Raw genomic sequence first — 18571 nt, 5'->3', positions numbered from 1 at the left:
CTGAGAAAAAGGGAGAGAAGGGCCACGGACCCTTCCACACCACGTAGCAGGGTGGGGCCTTCCTTACCAGCCAAATTTCCCTTTCCTTTCTGACCTTGGCAGTGATGACATGTCTTTCAGGTACTATTTTTGAGTCCAAGGTTAGGCATATAGTTTGTTTTTTTCCTTTGTAGGAAGATCCTGTATAACTGTTTAAAAATTTCCCACCCCCCAAAGTGTTTTGAAATACGTTAGAGAAAAAAATAAGAATGTTCTTTTTTTAACAAACTGCTTAGATTGAGGAGTTTATGAAACAGAAGGAATATGAAAGATGCTTTTTTAAAAACTATCTTGTTTTAATTGTAGGTGGACATGATACCTTTATTTTATTTGTATGTGGTGCTGAGGACCAAACCCAGGGCCACATGCATGCTAGGCAAGTCCTCTACTGCTGAGCCACAACCCCAGCCCGAAAGATGCTTTATGTGAGTAGTTTGGGGACTTGACTCTGGTAAATTCTCCATTTCAAAGTTAATGGTGGTGTTGCTCAAAGTTAAAGAATGTAGGAGAAAGAACATATTTTCTCCTCAGAAGTCCCACCCCCAATTTTTGATCTTCAAGATAAAACCTCAAGAAATTGAAGGTAGAAGCTAATATGTTCTGGTGGCGGTCTTCACGAGTCAGGTAAATCTTTTTTGGGAGGAGGCAATAATCTGTGGACATCCATTAGACTCACTCATGGGGCTTAGGCTGTGGAGCCTAAGCCCGGAGATCCTGGTGTGGTTCATCTGGGGTGGACTTTAGTGCCAGCATTTTTAAAGCTCTCCAGGTGATTCTAAGGCACAGCCAGGGCTAAGCATCATTGAAATAACTCTACCATGGTTGACCAACCTATGGGCTAGAGAAGTGAGCCAAACACCCTTCTAGAAGAATCATGACCTTGAACTGATCTAATGGAAAATATTCAGCTTACTGACTTGCTGCCACAACCCTGGGCTTCCCTCTCTGGGCCAGTGACTGAAGCGCGCCTACCTAACTGGATTCCTGAGCACTGTTTCCTACCAGAGACCTGATTCCTATGTTCTAACCACCCATTGGGACACCCCATTACTGCTGCCTGCTTGCCTTGTCATCTGAATACCCTATGCTTGGACCCATACTAATCCCAAACCTGGGACCTTCCCCCAGAATTCACCTGGGGGGTCAGTCTATGTAGGCACTGCCCAAGCCCAGTCACCTAGGTCCAGCCATTGGCAATCTCTGCCTGACTTGGGATGTTGGAGGGTGTACACCTGGACAGTGTAAAGGTGACTCCTGAAGAGAGGGGTCAGCCATGTGGGACACTTACGTACATGGTGATCTTGACTGAGGAGGTGACATTGCTGCTAACAAAGGTGACCTCGATGCTGGTGTCCTTTCTTCTTGGCTCCTGCAAGTAAAACTCCACGAAGCTGTGATGCACTAGGAAATCAAAGCACAGCAGAGACTGGACCAGAAGGCAGAGATGCAACGATCAGAAAGCCCCCGAGAGCGGTGGAGCAGTTCAGAAACTTGACTCTGTTTCTCGTAGCTGTTTACCCCACAGTGATTATCTATCACCTCAGATCCCAAGTCATCCCAGATGTAAATTGGGAATGGTAAAATAGATGTCCCACAGGTCAGAATGAGAAGTAAGCAGATTAATACATACAAAATTATTAGGATAGTGCCTGTACCTAGGAAGCATTCAATATCAGTTTTATTACTTGCAGTACTAGAATGTCTCACTCTCCCTTGTTTGGTGACTTTACTGTGGTTATATAATCTTGAAAGAACCAAAAAGGACCTAGCATTTACTGTTATGGTTGGAATGTTGGTTTCCCCTCCAAAGTCACGTTTGAACTTAACCCTCAACCCAACAGTATGATGAGGCGGGGACTTTTGAGAAGTGATTAAGTCATGAGAACAGAGCCCTCAAGAGTAGTTCAGTGAGCTGGGCCTGGTGGTGCACACCTATAACCCAGATATTCAGGAGGCTGAGGCAGGAGGATCACAAGTTCAAGGCCATCCTGGAGAACTTGGTGAGACTCTGTCTCAAAAAATAACAAATAAAAATTTAAAAAGAAGGACTGAGGATATAGGTCAGTGGTAAGTGCCTATTGGTTCATTCGCCAGTATATTAACAAAAAAAAAAAAAAAAAAAAAAAAGCCTCAGGAGAACTAGCCAGGGTCCTTTGCTCCAAACTGCCTTTTTGCCATAGGAGGAAACAGTGATGCAGCAACAAAGTGCCATCTGGAAGCAAAGAGAACAGACTTCATAGACACCAAATATCAACCCCTTCATTGTGGATCTCCCAGTCTCCAGATGATGAGAAAATAAATGTCTGTTCTTTATAAATTAGCCAGTCTCAGATTTTTTGTTATAGTAGCACAAATAGACTAAGACATATACAAAATAATTCACTCCTAAAAGACAGTAGTGTCCCTCCCCCTCCCAATCACAGTGTCAGAGAACCAAGCTATCTGTGTAAGAGAAGGTTATTCCCCTCCTTGTGGCAGCTGGTCACCTGCGTGGCATCTGGACCCTCCCTTGGGCAGCATGGATGCTGGCACTCTCAAAGAAGGTGTCGTTGACACAGACTGGGCAAGCAGCCTGGCAGATGGTGATATCCCTGGGCCTTGTCATCCCTTTGGCAAAGAGAGGTGAAGGAAGATTACAACTTCCCTAACGCACCATCCTTGGCTCCTTGGGTGATGGGAACATAGCTAAAGATGCACTCCCCCCTTCTCCCCTGTCTGTACGTTCTCACTTACTTCATTTCATGGGTGAATATTGGTTGGTGGTGAGGGGCATCCAAGGGATGTGAGTAAACTCAGTACTAAGATGGAAGAGTGCTGTGGTCCTTCTGGGTCTAACAGGATTAGTAACAAAGCTCATTGGCAAGAGCCAATATGCCAGGAACTCATGAGGAGAAAAGAGGTGCTTGTACGCACCCCTCTCCACAGGGGAGAACACCAAACACCATATGTCTTCCATCTCTCCCCCCCAGTTGTTTACTATGGGATGTTGATTGTTATGGGGATAGACAAAGTCCAAACTGGAGTGGATATCTGTGAGGCTAGTTTATGAAAGCTTTAGGAATTTAATTCTCTAGGATGAGTTTAATACATGATATCACATCTTCCTTTGCCAACAGATATGATTGATCAAGAAATTTTCCAAAGGTTCTGCTTCTCTTTTTTTTTATGTCATTCTGGAAACTTCAGGAAAGCCAGGACTGAGGTTGAGTGGATGGGAACTGGTAGTAAGATCAAATCTATATGGGAGTATGATATAGGTAGCATGCAGAGCCCTGAGTGGCTGGTTTGGAGTTCTGGATCCAAGGCCAGTCCTGATGTTCACGGGCTGTGCGACCTGGCCTAAGTCACTGAACCTCACTGTGCCTCAGTTCCCTCAACTATAAGCAGTAAGCCCAACATCACCTAATAGGATTAGATGAGGTAATAGAAGGCACTATGTGAAAAATTTTCTATAAGGTAAAATTAATATTGTTAAAATTATTATTTAGTAGAAAATCTTCTGCTCATACTGTCACGTGCTTTGGCAGAAATTGAGGGTGACCACTATCTTCATGGGTACTGCTGAAGTGGAAGCAGACCAAGAGGGCTGGCATGGGAGCCCAATGCCGAAGGCTTGGGAGTGGCTAGAAGACTATGAGCTGGCAGCTGGGCCCCACCTGAGATTCCTTAGGTGGGTGGCCCATGCCTGATCCTGGAGGGGAGACCTGCTTCCATCCTCAGAATGAGAGGCTCACAGCACACAAGCAAGCAGGTGTTCATGCTGGCTTATTCTCTTCTCTGCCTCTTTGGTTTTTGAACAGACAGGGCCATGTTTGTGGGCAGAAGGATGAGGTCTCACAATGAACACGACCAGAAAAATCAGGAGTCTGTGAATCTACCTCAGCAGAGACCTTAAAATTCTATTAACCTCCAAATGTCCCAGGTTCTCCTGCAGGTGTATTCCTAGCTGTGCAGACAGGGTAGAACCAGTTCAGGTTGCTTCCATATGCCGGGGAGCTGGAATCAGAAGCCAGGGCATGTGGCTGGTAGCCATGCCTCCACCTTGAGACCCTGCATCCTCCCTCAGCCTCTGTCGGAAGAGTGATCAAAAAATATGGAGCAGAAACAGAGGCCAATGTGGAGGCAGAAGCTGTGTGGAAAGGGCATAGGTTTGGAAGTCAGAAGACTTGGGGTTGATGCTGACTTTTTCACCCAACTGTGCACTGTGGGCATGTTGTTCAGTCCCTCAGAGTTTCCCTTTCCTCACCCCCTCCTCTCAGAATTGGACTGGCCAATAAGCTGACATGCATGGAAAGCCCACTGTTAACTCTGCAACTATTCTGGCCCAGAGAGATGTGGCCATGAACTCTCTCTGGCCTGAAGGTACCTCCATCTGTTCTCTCAAATTCTCTAAGGGAAGGGAATGCTTTATTAGGTTTCAATCACTGTGCCAGGGACTTCCCATATACCATTGTTTTATCCTCACAATTGATTCTTGCAAGTAGGTACTGTTACTGTTCCCATTTTTCACATAAGAAGTCCAGAAAGATTAAGTAACTTGCTCCTAATCACACAGCTGGAAAGTGGAGAAGCTGAGATTCAAATCCAGGTCTTTTGTGACCAGAGTCTGAGCTCTAGGCTCCATATCACATTGCATCAGACCTTCTAATAACTGAAAGAAGTAGTCACAAAGACCCTTCCACTAACTTACACAAGCTAATCAGAAAATCAGTTAAAGTGAGGATGGCCACATAATGTATCATCCAAACCAGCACAATTATGTCCTGTACACACCACAAAGTAGTCAGGAAGAACTTAAGACAACAAACCTAAACCAGGAAGTATAGTTAAGAGACATATAGCTTGGGGAAAAATAAGCTACACTTGTAATGTAGTTTATGGTTCTAAGACAGACTTTCATATTGTACATCTTTTAGAATCACCCACATTTCAGCTTCAAAGAAATGCAGTGAGAAGCAACTATGGACCATTTGAATGTGTCTGTGAAGGAGAGGGTGGGCAGAGGGTGAGACTGTCTGCATTACACAGGACCCTCATCCAGTAGGGCTGCCACAATGGGAGACACATACAGTGTTCACCAAGGACGGGGAAGTGTATAGGAGGGAGAACCCAGAAGCATAAGCCAATGCTGCTCTAGACAGACCCACCTCCCAGGGCAAATCTGGGTGAGAGAAGAAAAGAGGATCAGTATATAAACAGTAGAATACCTCAGGACCTCCTCTGTGGATCTGTAGACTGGACTCATTCTTACAGTTCTGGTTCCATCTAAGACCAGGAACTGCTCCCCCACTTCCCAGAATATCTTTGCCCCAGTACTTCACCCCACCTGGGCTCCCACACTGGGCTGAACACAGCCCAGATTGGAGTCCTGGACTCTTCTAATGGGCACATTGACAGAGCATGCATTTTGTCCCTGCTCACCACAGTACGGGGCCCTGGACGTGGTCAGGAGGTAGACTCTCACTTCCTTGGGAAGCGGCTCTATCTTGACACCACTTTGTTGCCCCAGCCCTGGAAATATAAAAATTTTATGTTGAACAGTGTCTCACTATGTTGCCCAAACTGACCTCGAACTGCTTATTCTCCTGCCTCAGTCTCCCGAGTTGCTGGGATTACAGGTGTGTGTCACCATGACTGGCTATATGACCCATTCCTGATAGATAATTATAAGAAATTAAAAAAAATATGTCTCTTTCTTGAAAATCAGTCTACATGACAGTTGTTTTAATGGCATTTGGATCCTGCGCAGGGGAGACACAGCGCAAGGGGAATATTGGACTTGAAGACTGTAGATGGCAGTCAGGTGTTCAGGGCAGAGAAGAGAGCTAGGGCAAAGGCCTGCATGATGAGGAAATGTGCTATACACTTGGAAGTATATGTGGTTAGCATCTCTGGGGTGTTCGGTGCAAGGGAAAGTGAGGAGAGAGCTGAGGTTGGGCAGTCAATGGGAAGCAGCTATTACACTGACTGGTCCATCACATCTGGGGGGAAAGCAGACATACACCCACTGAGACAGAAATAGTGTCGGCTTGTTTTGTTATGGGAAGATACCCTTCCTCTAACATTTTATCAAGCTGGCTTCCATTTCATTTGTACAAGCAATGTTAGGCTGCTGCAGTTTGAAGTGGTGGGAGGTGGAAGAGTGTGGGATGGGGGAGAAACATTTCCATTACCCAGGAGTTTTTCACCCTGGATAACCCCAGGATATCTGCAGCAACAGTCCACACAAGTACGTTACAAGACAGATCCCTCAGCCTTCTCTCCCCAGACTGGCCTGGATCGTCCAGAACATGCCCAAGTCGCCCAGCTATTAGTCAACTCCCTCTACACCAGTTGGCATGTAGCTACCACAGTGTTGCACCTTTAATGTGGGCCTGTGTGCCATTTTGGAGTTTTTCCAAAACACACTGATAAAGGGACTGTGAACAGCTGGAGATGGCCAGCCTAGCTAGGAGGACCTATGGAAGCACCTGTCAGAGAAAGGCAGGGGCTCTGCACTGTGCCAGTGTTTCTATAGAGTGTCCTTAGGCTGGACTTCCAGATGAGGGGCTGTCTGTGTGAAGAGTGTGGTGCAGAGGAAGTGTGCTAGCAGTGGGCAGGAGAGTTGGTGAGGGGCGGGACTCAGGGCCAGCTGCATCTTCTGTGAGAACAGACTGAGCGCTTCTTAGGTTAATTTTTCTTTCCCTCGGTTGAATAGATCTTTTGATTATTGGAGATTAGAAGGTAAAGAGGTGACAAGTGGCGAGATTTAAACTATCCCCAAAGTGTCAAGGGGAGTCCAAAGGGTGACATTTTACCTATCCTTGGACAGGAAAGCAGAAAAGGGTTAAAGCAATCCAGACAGTTTCCAGCAAGGAAGTCCTTGTAGCTGGCACAGGGAAAGGCCATCAATGGACAGGAATTCTCCAGGGCACTGATGTAGAGATGCACAGCCCTCATGTGATCACAGATCAGATAACTGTAACCTGAATAGGGGAAAAAAAGCACACAGCCGAGTTTTCAGTCAAGACGAATGGAAACTCCCTTCATGCTACTTACTGTAACTACCAATTTCATATTACAAAAGGCTATAAATACATAGGATATCCCCTGAGTCACATTCTTAAAATATTAATGGACATGGTTACCACTTTCTCCCTTTTCCTTTTCCTGAGTTATATGAGCTTAAACTGCAGTGCAAATTGCCTGACTTGAGAGTCATTCTTCCGTGATCATGCAAATTCTCCCTCATAAGGTGGGAGCACACAGAGAGTTGAAGGTGCTGACTCCACTTCTGGACATGGTTGGCTGCCTGCACTTTCTTATCTTCTTCATCACCATCCACACAAGCGATTTTTTACAACCTCATTCTACCCAACCCAGCAATGAGACAATCATGATCAGTTGTCAGGGCAGTTCATGATAATCTCTAAAGCTGAAGTGCTGAAGCTTGACTGGCCAAATGACTGATCAAAATAAATCTGCCAAGTTTCCCAATTTACTTGGCTCTATTGTTGTTATTACTCCCTACTTTTTTTTTTTTTTTTTTATTACTCCCTACTTAAAAGTGTGCAACGACTCCCGTTGGCTGGATTGGCGGTGGCTAAGATTGGGGGTGAGCTACAACCCCAGGCAGGCTTCTGGAGTCTTTAGCAATTGCCTGCACCAAAATCAGGCACTCTTGTCTGAAATTCATGGTCTCCAAAGATTCTTGGTAAGTGCAGAGTGAGGCATTGTAGGACACAGCAAAGAAGACCAATGTTGATCTCCAGCCTGCAGGGCAGGCAAACACCAACGCTCTGGCTTTCTGACCTGCATGAATGAACGTGGGACAGCCAGGTTGGTCCTGGCCTCCATTGACGAAGTAGTCCACATGTCCAACAGGAATCCGAATACCCAAATCTGAAAGAAGCAGAACCCCATTACCTTCAGGGACATATTTTCTAGGCCTACAATAGGATCCACTGGCAGCAATGCCAGAGGTCTTGCCTTAGGAGCCCACCCTAGTCTGTGTCCACCTCATTCCAAAGAGCTGTGAGACTTTGTAAGATGGGTCATGCTGAGCCAAAAAAGAATCAATGTATAAAATACCCATACTTGCCTGTAATCCCAGTGGCTGGGAGACTGAGGCAGTAGGATCATGAGTTCAAAGCCAGCCCCAGCAACTCAGTGAAGCCCTAAGCAACTTAGCAAGAATTTGTCTCAAAATAAAAAAAAAAATAAAAAGGGCTAAAGATGTGGCTCAGAGATTAAGCGCCCCTACGTTTAATCCTCAGTACCAAATAGAAACAAATGAACAAAAACTGGTACCCACATTCACCAAATAAAATCAAGAAAATACTCTCCAATCAAGTTTGTATAAAACAATATTATAAACTTGATAAATTTCCCAGTTTCTGTTTTCCTTCAAGCAACAGTTCGAATAAATAAGTTTTGGGGCCACATTTCCGCAGTCTCCCACAAAACATTCTTTTGTGCTCTCTTGACTGAGTGGAAATATGAGGTGACTACAAAGAGCTGAGTTTAAGAGACTCCAGCCCTTCTCTTGTCATCTGTGGCCATATCCCAGGCCCTCCCACATAGCACATCTGACCCCCCTCCCAACCTCAGGCTGGGTTAGCCCAACCACCAAGGACCCTGATTTTATCCTTCAGGTCATCTGTCACTGTTTTAAGAAACTGATTGTGTATTATTTGTTTAATGACATCTAAGCTAAGTAAAACACAGAAATCACCCTTAATCCCAGCCTTCCCTCACTCCCTACACTCAGCCCATTAGAGTGTGGTCAGCTCTATCTCAGAATATATTCAGAAATATATTCTGAATCTTTCTACTACTGTCTGTCTCTACTGCCACCACCGTGGCCCAAGCCACCCTTTCACCCAGATGACTTCTTCAATTGCCCTGTCCTGGGCCTCTGGGTCTCCCTTAGTGATCTCCTATAGTTGGTTCCTTGCATAGAAGCTGCAGTCTCTTAAAGAAACTCAAGTCACTGCCCTGTTCTCAGTGATCTTAGAACCAAAGGGAAGCTCCTTGCTGAGGCCAGTATAGACTGTTCCCTGTTCTGCAACCCACTCAATACCTCTTCCTCCTTTACTGCTCCCTAACCACGTGACTTTTTTTCTTGTCTCTAGAACAAACCAAGAGCTTGTGTCCAGGCCTGCATTTCACTTCTAGTTGGAGGGATCTTCTCCCAGGCTTCCCAGGGCTGACTCGTTCTCCTCTGCTAAGTCTTACCTCACATCTTCTTGAACAGATGATCTCCAATAATCCTGTGAAGCAGATCCCCTACTGGTCACCCTCTCTCACTACTCCTTGATGATAATAATCACAATGTGTAATTATTGCATTTGTTTCCTTGGATATAAGATCCACAATGGCAGGTCTTTTGCCTGACATTTATCTTTATCTGCTGGGTCCTTACCACCTAGTACACTTCCTAGCTCACAGTGAGTGCCTAAAAGTTACTGAGTGAATAAATGGATAGGTGCCTGACCATGTAGCCTCTAAGTTCCATGTGGGCAGGAACCTTGTCTGAAGCCTATTCACTGCTGTATTCTCAGTACTGATTACATGACTCAGTAAAGATGGATTGGATAAATGGAATGATCTTTTTTTCAATCCCATTAGGAACCTTAAAGGGTCTAAGACCTATCTCAGGTAACTGGGGACCTAAGTCATCTAGTTAGCAAATTTAGGGACAGAAGGGACTCGTGTTATTAATGAACAAGGCTAATTCACATGACAGAGGCAGACAGAGTAGCATGGGGTGTGATTTCCCCTCTGTTCAGGGAAGGTGGGAATGAGGCTGCATGGGCTTCTTCCAGAATCATCTATGGGTGTTGGATGCTAAAGAATGCTGTGACCACAGGGAATGAGACACAGACATCTCTTTCTTAAACTGCAACTCCTTTGGCCAAGGCCACATGTTATTTCTCCTTGCTCCAACGACACTGAGTACAGTTGCCTGGCATAGACTCTGGACGTTTTCCATTGCGTAGAAATGTGGAGAACTGACCACCTCCTTTCCCAGTTGGTCAGAAGGGCTTAATTTGGACATAATGGATTGAAAGTTGGTCTTTCCTGTACCTGTCACTATTGGAAGGGGGATTCTGATTCTCCATTGCACTGAGGACTGGGCTTGTTCACAGGGGAGGAGGAGAGTCCAGATGAGCTTTGTGCCTGGGGAAAGGAATCCTCCACATCCCTAGGGATCAGACGCAGTCACCCTGAAAAAGCAGCATGGCTTTCCCATAAGTCAGCGAGACAGCGATTTCCTCCCCAATTCCTTCTCAGCACAAAGTCTGGTATTGAATCAGAGAGTGGGACCCCAAAGAAGCAATTTTCCTCCAGAAATGAAAATCCTGCAGAGTATTGGCAGCTAAAAAGAAAAACCATTTGTCTTGGTGGTGACAGAATGATTCCTGGAAGAGATTTTGAAGACCATCCTGGTAACTCCTCACTGTAGAGCAGAAGCCCTGAGGGAGACAGGGCCACACCACTCAATGCCAGCCTCTCCCCAGGCACATCACTCACACACACACACACACACACACACACACACACACACACACACACACACCCCACCAGCTCACTGTCAGTGTCTGTGTGGATGGCTTCCACAAAGAGGGCATCTCCAGCATCCAAGCGCTCCTCCAAACTGGCACTGGTGTACTCTGGTCCAGCAGGGTCCAGGCCTGAAAGGACAGACTGCTATCAGGAGCCCCCTTTCTTCTCATTTACAGGAACGGCCACAGGCCCACTGTACCCCTCATGGGCTGCCCCTCCAATTCAAATCATGGAGTCTTCCAGCAAAGACCAAGGCTTGGGAGAACTAACTGGGGACCACCTTACCCAAGAAACCCCACTCACTGTTGTCTCTCTTGAGGTAATTTTCAGTAACCCAGTTTTTCTGGCTTTAAAATGAGTTTGACAACACCAACCATTTGGCAATGGCGAATGTGATAACATTAACCTTCAGGAGCTACTGGTTCTTACCCCACAGGGGACTTGCTGGAAGATTATGCAGAACATGACTCAGAATTATCCCACCAAAAAGCCAGGAAGTTGGGGTATTTACCACATCGTCCTAGTCCCTTATTGATCGAGAGTGGCCCCTGAAGCATAAAGTGCTCCTCCCACATTGGAAGGTGTGTAGCAAAACTGAAGGTGATTCCCACAGTGGGCCAAGAAGATATGGGATTTTACAGCTCATTTTATAGATCTAGACACTGGGGCTCAGATATACACAACCTCTGATGCTAATATTAGAGATCATACGATAGTAACAATAGCATTTTATGTAAAACAACTACAATAAATAAATGTCAGTGGTAATAGATGACTCAGTCACAAGAACAATGGCTCAACACAGCACTCTGCCCTTCAAAAGTAGCATGTCCAGGACAATTCTTGTCTATCTCTAAACCCTGGGAGGATGGGCAGGGAGAAACATTACCTGTGATCCGTCCCAACTGGCCTTTATAGAAATGTCCCACCATGCCCCCAACGTGGGCCCCCAGGCTAACTCCAATGATGTGGATAGAAGACTCCGACACACCCAGCGCCTGGAATGGGCATCGACAGTGAATTCCTTTGGGCCACAACAACTTTTCCCTGAGACTTCAGAGGCAGAGCACCCTGGGCAGACACATCTGCCACTGGTGATTTGGAGAAAAGGGCACACCTCTCATCCATCAATAACTTATCCTCTTCTGGAGCTCCCCTCCCTGTCAATCCCCTCACTTCAAAGTATGTGACTAATGACCAGGACATCCCCTTTTGAGGGGTCACCAAATGCCAGGCAATCTGTACTCACCTTCTACTACTCCTTTTACAGAGGAGGAGCAGGTGCCTCTGCCAGGTTCAACACCCTACCTAGTCAGCACTGCCAGTGGCTAACTCGAGATTTGATCTAAAGACCAACAAGCCCTGAATGGCTTTGCTTCTGCCCTGAGCCTCCTTGAGGGGTGAGTTATTTCTCTTTGTGCCCCATTTCTCCTCTGTAAGTAGCCCAAACTCACCCTGAGTTCTTTTGCACCTACCAGGAGTTTACTGAGGAAACGGGAAATCTCCAGGCTCAGCTTAACCACATTGTCCACAGCTGAGAAGTAGACACCTGTAGATCCGTAAACCCAGTCCACAGCGATCACGTTAGCATCTACTGCATGCAGAAGGGCTCTAATGAATGTATTAATCCAGGAAGGCTTTTTTCCTAAAGCCCTAGACATGGGCACAAAAAGGAGAGGAAAATGACCTGCTGAATTGATATTTATTGTCATGGAAGTCTCTATTAATCCCAAACCCAGAGAAGTCAAAGCTAGGAAATCAGTATGATGGGGGTCCATCACACAGTGCTTTGGGCACAAGAAGGACATAATTCCAAAGTTGTCCAGCCTCCTGCCAGCACATGGGGAGGCTTTATGTAAATTACACCAGGGTGTCTTATGGTCCAGGTAGTTGCAGCCTGGTGCCAGGGCTCAGAGCTTAGGCTGGATTTCAGCACACCTGCTTTCGGTCAGGCACATTTGTGCAGTACATAAACTACATAAACCACAGGCACTGCTCTACCCCTGTTTGTGTTGTTTGTGAAAAAGATGACTTTGTACCTTAAACTTTAGATTTATGATCTTAATTCTCATTCTAGAATATAGGCTCTTTCCTTGAGGATGTTTTCATTCATTCATTTGCCCATCCCCTCATTCGACAAACTTTTGTTGAGTACCATAGCCAAGTAGTATGCTATGTTATTTGTAAGAAATAAAGACAAATAAGTTATAGTCCCTGTCCTTCTGGAACTTAAGGTATAATGAGACTTTTATAGAAAAAGAATGATGGAAATTTTTTCAGAAATCTTTCCCAACCAATTGGGATCAGAAATGAAGTTTTTCCAGTAACCTCCACTGTAGGGATGATCTGAGCATGCTTTTGTGTGTAGAGGAGTGCAAACTGGATTGTGCCATGGAAAGTGGTTTGGGGGAACTTAGAAGCCGAGAGAGCAACTGGCCCGATGAGCTCTCCAGCTCTCTTAGCCATCCCTGCTTTGAGGCACAGACTCAGCCTTGGATATTGACAGAATGTGAGACTTGCTAGAGAAGAGACTTTGGAACAAAAATGAAGAGGGAATGTCTAAGGAAGTAAGTATGTGGCTGGGCCCTTGGAGTCCAGGGATCCAGGAGGCAGGGAAGGCAGGACTCAGGGGGTGGTGATCCTCTGTGCCTACCTCTTCATCAGATTCCCTCAACTTGAGTTGTTGTATAGTGCTGCTATTCCACCATACTCTCTCCCTCGTTCCTCCTGGAAACCTTTCTGTTCTTGGCCTTGTCTTGGACTTTGAGTGAAAGTTTGTTGGAAGGAAGAAGTGATTGAATTGAGAGTCAGTGACTATATGTTATGACAAAATTTGGACCATATAGTATCAGAACTTGCAGAAGAGGAGTGTTCCCACTCCTGAGAAGTGCTAACCTTTGGGTATGACGATGTACCCACAAATAGAAGTTTCTCAGGTCACAAAACCAGGGAAAAGGTGAAAAAAAGGAAATAAAACCCTAGGTAAAAACACCATGCTGTTACCTCTGGGTAACTTTACAAAGCCTGTGACCTCACTGTCTGAGATGAATCATGTCATGTAACACTTCAGGGATGACAGCATGAAGTTTTCACTCAGGAACCACTGAGACCATACCTAAGACTTCTTCTTTAAATCAGATGTGGAAACTGAAGCCCTGTGTATGACATGACCTGTCAAAGGCACACATATATTCTGTTTGTGAGTATGCAGACAAGACTGAGTGGAGGAGTGACAACCATGACCAACAAGAATGAGGAACACAGTGGTGTGCGTGTTTTTGAGACACTTTTGAAAATGGCAGGGCTTGAGGGATGGATGGTGTGATGGTCAGTAAATCCTCCTCTTGCTCCCCACTAACTTCCTGTGGCACTATGTCCCCTTCATAGTTCTCATTTGAAGAGATCATATTGGCTTGTTAACTCCCACCTGAATCCGTGAATAATTAGTTTGGTTCCCAGAGTGGCATTGAACCCAGAGTTCTGGATGTCACTGCTTTCTTCCAGTAGCTGCCCACAGCTAGGATCTGAAGGTGCAAAGAGGAGAAACTGCACTTTGAGATTGGTGCCTCGGAGGAGGTTGGCATTCTGGAAGTCAGTGCACTTTGGCTGTGGGGTAGGAGGTACATCCCCTGGAGGAAAAGAAAATAGAACAAGAACATCCAGAGTAAGGTCATCTATTTTTAGAGAGAAGAAAGATGTTCTTGGAAGGAAGAAAGAAACAGGGGCTTTCAGGCATGGGGTTTATTATAAGTCAGCTAGAGCAAAAATCACTTAATGACTAAAACCTGCATTAATTCTGTAACCAAAATCTGTGAATATTTTTCATGCCTAAGGATAAAATGAGAGAGAAGAATATGAATAGTGCTCAACTAGAGGAGGTTAAAGCCCACATGGAAATGGCTATTATGAGCTGAGAGGAGTGTTCCTTCCCTCAAATTCTTATGTGGAAGTTCTAACCACTAATAATTTAGAATCTGACTACATTTGAAGAGAGGATCTTTACAAAGGTAATTCAGTTAAATTGAGGCCAGTATGGTTGAAACCAAAATTAAAGGAAATCAGGTCCAACTGAGGAATGAAGGCCATGTGAGTCTGGGAAGTTGGAGACCCCCCCTAGGAGATTGGAATGTCTCCTGGAAACCTTTCTGTTCTTGGCCTTGTCTTGGACTTTGAGTGAAAGTTTGTTGGAAGGAAGAAGTGATTGAATTGAGAGTCAGTGACTATATGTTATGACAAAATTTGGACCATATAGTATCAGAACTTGCAGAAGAGGAGTGTTCCCACTCCTGAGAAGTGCTAACCTTTGGGTATGACGATGTACCCACAAATAGAAGTTTCTCAGGTCACAAAACCAGGGAAAAGGTGAAAAAAAGGAAATAAAACCCTAGGTAAAACACCATGCTGTTACCCCTGGGTAACTTGTCTCTAGAGCCCTTTGATCAGTAAGGTCACCTGCCTACACTACCCCAACTAAAAAGGCTGCAGACAGGGAATTGCTAATTAATGCCTCTGGGCCCCTACCTGCCTGAACCACTCCATTTGGCCCTTCCCCCTGCCCATTTGCTTCTCACCTTTTTGCCATCACACCAGCATCTCCTGGGCCTAGTCAGGAAGGAAGGAGAGAGATGGGGGGGGGGGGGTGCAGGCGAACAGGAGATAATCTATAAAAAGGTTAGGGCACACTCACTTCTTGGTATACCAGAACATTAGCCATGGCCCCCTTCTCCCTCCCAGGAGAAGTCTGTGTTACTACCTTTAAATAAAACCTGCTTAATATGCTAGCCTCAGCGTGCTTCTCTGGTGTTATACTTTAACATCTGAGGAAGCAGAACTCGTCACTGATAAAAAGCAGTATCCTAGTGATCCCTAATCCAATATGACCAGCATCCTTATAAGAAAAGGAAATTTGGACAGCAATCAAGGAAAAATGATGTGAAGAGGCAGAGGAGGAAGGCAGCCACCTGGAAGCCATAGAGAGGCTGGAAAATATCCTTCCCTTGCGGCCCTCAGAAGGAACCCACCCTCCCAACGCTCTGATCTCAGACTTCCAGCCTCCAGAACTGTGAGATACAAAATTTCTGTTTAAGTCTGCGGCACTTCGTTACAGCCATCCCACCAAACTAAAACAATTTTCTAAAAAGAACCCTTGACACATCAAACAAGCCATTGCCCTGGGGACCAGGCTCATCCTGGTCTGAAAGTCCATCCTATAAGGATTTCAAATGCCCTAGTCCCCCATAACCACTTCTCGTTCTTATGTGGAGTCCAGAGAAAATCTAGAATTTTCCAGCACTCAGCCATTGGCTGCTAGCCAACTGGTAGAGAAGAGCTTTAACAAGCTACACCTACTCAGCAGCACCTTACAATACACACCACTAAATTGGTTATTTTCTGGTCAAGGTCACTGAAGAGTCTTTTACAACATTAACTTCCTTTCCAGGAATTTAAAAATCTGGCCCATGGTCAATACCCAGCATCCCACACCCATGTTCTTTCTTGTGATGCAGAGGTGTGGTCCCTGCCTTCCGGCACCTCCAACAGGGAGAGCCTGGCAGGAGCAGCGGGGTGCACACTGACCCCAGCACAGAGGTCAACTGTGGTTCTGTTGGCAGTTTCCTAGCAGTACTGCCACAAAACAAAGTGACTCCCAGAATCAGTGGTTCCTAGAAAAGCCCAGATTGCAGACTTTGTTTTGTGCAGGCCCCTCCACTGAGAAAGACAGCCATTTTAGATTCTGCAGTGGTTTTCTGCTGTCAGAGGAAACTCGGGGGCACAGACACAAGGCAGGTATGGATCTGAGATGTACTGCAAGTGGATTGTGGGAACCCAGTCCTCAGAGAATACACCTCACAAAGCAAGGCCTCCGGGAGCATCACCCCATCACTGCTTCTGAGCCCCAGACCTTGTCCCCAGCCCCCTGGCATAGCCCTTCCGAGCAGCCAGGTCTTGGATAATCCTGGAATCAAGCCCTCTGAGTGCAGCTTCCCCCACCCCACCCCCGAGTTCCTCAGCCGCAATTTGAGCTCCTGCATGAGAGAGAGATACTTACCTGTACTGTTCATCTGCCTTCCCCAGGCTTTGGCTTTATAAAGAAAGGATGAAAGAATTCTGCTTAAACATGACAATTTAAACTACATGAGTTAATACATTTGCTCTATTGGTCATACAGAAAAACCTGCATCCATATAGCAGAATTAAGAGTCCTTTTGAATAAGTGTAACATGTCACAAGGCAAGTTCTATGAACTGAGTGTAATTTGGGTGTCCCCCAAAGTTTTATATGTGAAGTCTTGATCCCCAAGGTGGCAATATTAGGAGGTACAGTAGGTCTATAAGAGACGGGGCCTAGTGAGAGGTCCTTAGGTCATTGGGGTTATGCCCTCAAAGGGGAATGTGGGTGGGGCCCTGGACTCTTCCTCTTTCTCTCTCAACTCCTGACTTGAGATGTAACATTTCGCTCCAACACGGCCCCCCCACCATGATGAGCCACCCAAACCAGAGGCCAAACCAAAGAGGCCTCCTGATCTTAGACTTGAACCTCTAAAACCATGAGCTAAATAAGCCTTTTCTCCTCACTCCACCCCTCCCCTGTGTGTGTGTGTGTGTGTGTGTGTGTGTGTGTGTGTGTGTGTGTCCAGGACTTTTTAATTTTTATTTTGAGACTGGGTCTCATTAAGTTGTCAAGATTGGCTTTGAACTTGAGATCCTCCTGCCCCAGCCTTCCTAGTCTGTGGGATCAACAGTGTGCACCACAGTGCCCACATCCCTTTTTTCTTTTTAAAATGAGTTTCCTGGGGTATTTCATCATAGTAACTATTTTAATATAGCAAGCCTCAACAATCATCAAAGAATCAATATTATCCAGACAACATCATCTAAATAAAATGTAATAAAATTAGAAATCAGTACCAAAAGTTATTTAAAAAATGCATTTGTTAAATGTTAAAATACATTTGTGAAATATTCAAAACACTCTTCTAAGCAAGTGTAGTTTAAAGAAAAGTCACAATAGAAAGTAAAGAATATTAAAAACTAAATGACAATAAAACCAATACATATCAAAATTCGTGTAATGAGACTCAACACAGCACTTAGAGTGTTAAAATAATTTATTGGGAAGCCATTATCCTGAGGCTGCTCTAGTGCTTGAGTTCCTACCTGAGTAAACTGAAACCCAATAAACAGAGAACATCACACCCTAGGAAAATGAAACTTAAGCATTACTGATCTGAAGGGCCAATTAATCTATTACTAGGGACTTTAATGCTACCAATCTGCTTTTCTTTCTTTGTGGTACTGGACATTGAACCCAGGGGTGCTCTCCTGCTGAGCTATGCCCCTAGCCCTTTTAATTTTTTATTTTGAGACAGATCTCTCTAAGTTGCTAAGGCTGGCCTCCAACTTGTGATCCTCTTGCCTCGGCCTCCTGAGTCACTGGGGTTACAGGGTGCCACTGCATCCAACTCTAATTCACTTTAACCACTCAAGTATTTTCTTTGCCTTGCTCCACATGTATCTTAAAAGTTTTCCCTTCGTGCCTCTTTGGTGAAATCCTGGACTACTTGTGGTCAGGAGCTGTCTAATTCATGAATCACTGTTGGCTCAAATAAACTTCTACAAGCAAATTTTAAGTGCCTAAATTTTCTTTTAACAGAAGAAATGCACAACCTTAAATTAAAATGTTAGTGGGAAAAAGGGAAAGATTTAGATTAGGCAAGTTACTCTCTTAACTCAGAAAAGAACAGCATATCAACTACAAATAAAATACAGGGAAAGAAATATGAAAATGATAGTTGAAATTAAAGAAATAGAAAACAGTGAAACCCAAGCAACACAATCAGCAACTCAGTTACTGCAATTCTGCAGCCCAACCTTCTTGGTCATATCTTTTTTTAATTTTAATTTATATTATTTTATTAATGAAATTAACCATCTTACAACAGAGCTGTTTGAATTTTCTTTTCTGTGAACTCTGTCATTTATTT

The 18571-nt window shown here is 45.0% G+C and overlaps 1 protein-coding gene across 3 annotated transcripts in view; it reads right to left on the bottom strand.

Moving 5' to 3' along the window:
* PLA1A (phospholipase A1 member A) overlaps positions 1–18571 on the bottom strand; it is a 35038-nt gene that overhangs the window by 2531 nt on the left and 13936 nt on the right. The window contains exons 2-9 of one of the 3 annotated variants that reach the window (XM_079155318.1): positions 14015–14216; positions 12063–12240; positions 11477–11585; positions 10614–10715; positions 7831–7920; positions 6837–7004; positions 5461–5550; positions 1328–1440 (exon numbers count right to left, since the gene is read on the bottom strand). In XM_079155318.1, coding sequence (XP_079011444.1) covers positions 1328–1440; positions 5461–5550; positions 6837–7004; positions 7831–7920; positions 10614–10715; positions 11477–11585; positions 12063–12240; positions 14015–14216 — 1052 coding nt within the window. The remainder of the gene's footprint in view (positions 1–1327; positions 1441–5460; positions 5551–6836; positions 7005–7830; positions 7921–10613; positions 10716–11476; positions 11586–12062; positions 12241–14014; positions 14217–18571) is intronic. The other 2 variants (XM_079155317.1, XM_079155319.1) reach the window with 2 other exon arrangements.

This window comes from Sciurus vulgaris (assembly GCF_902686455.1).
Source record: "Sciurus vulgaris genome assembly, chromosome: 10".
Lineage (NCBI taxonomy): Eukaryota > Metazoa > Chordata > Mammalia > Rodentia > Sciuridae > Sciurus > Sciurus vulgaris.
The sequence above is the reverse complement of the archived record's forward strand: the minus strand, read 5'-3'. Positions and strand labels throughout refer to the sequence as shown.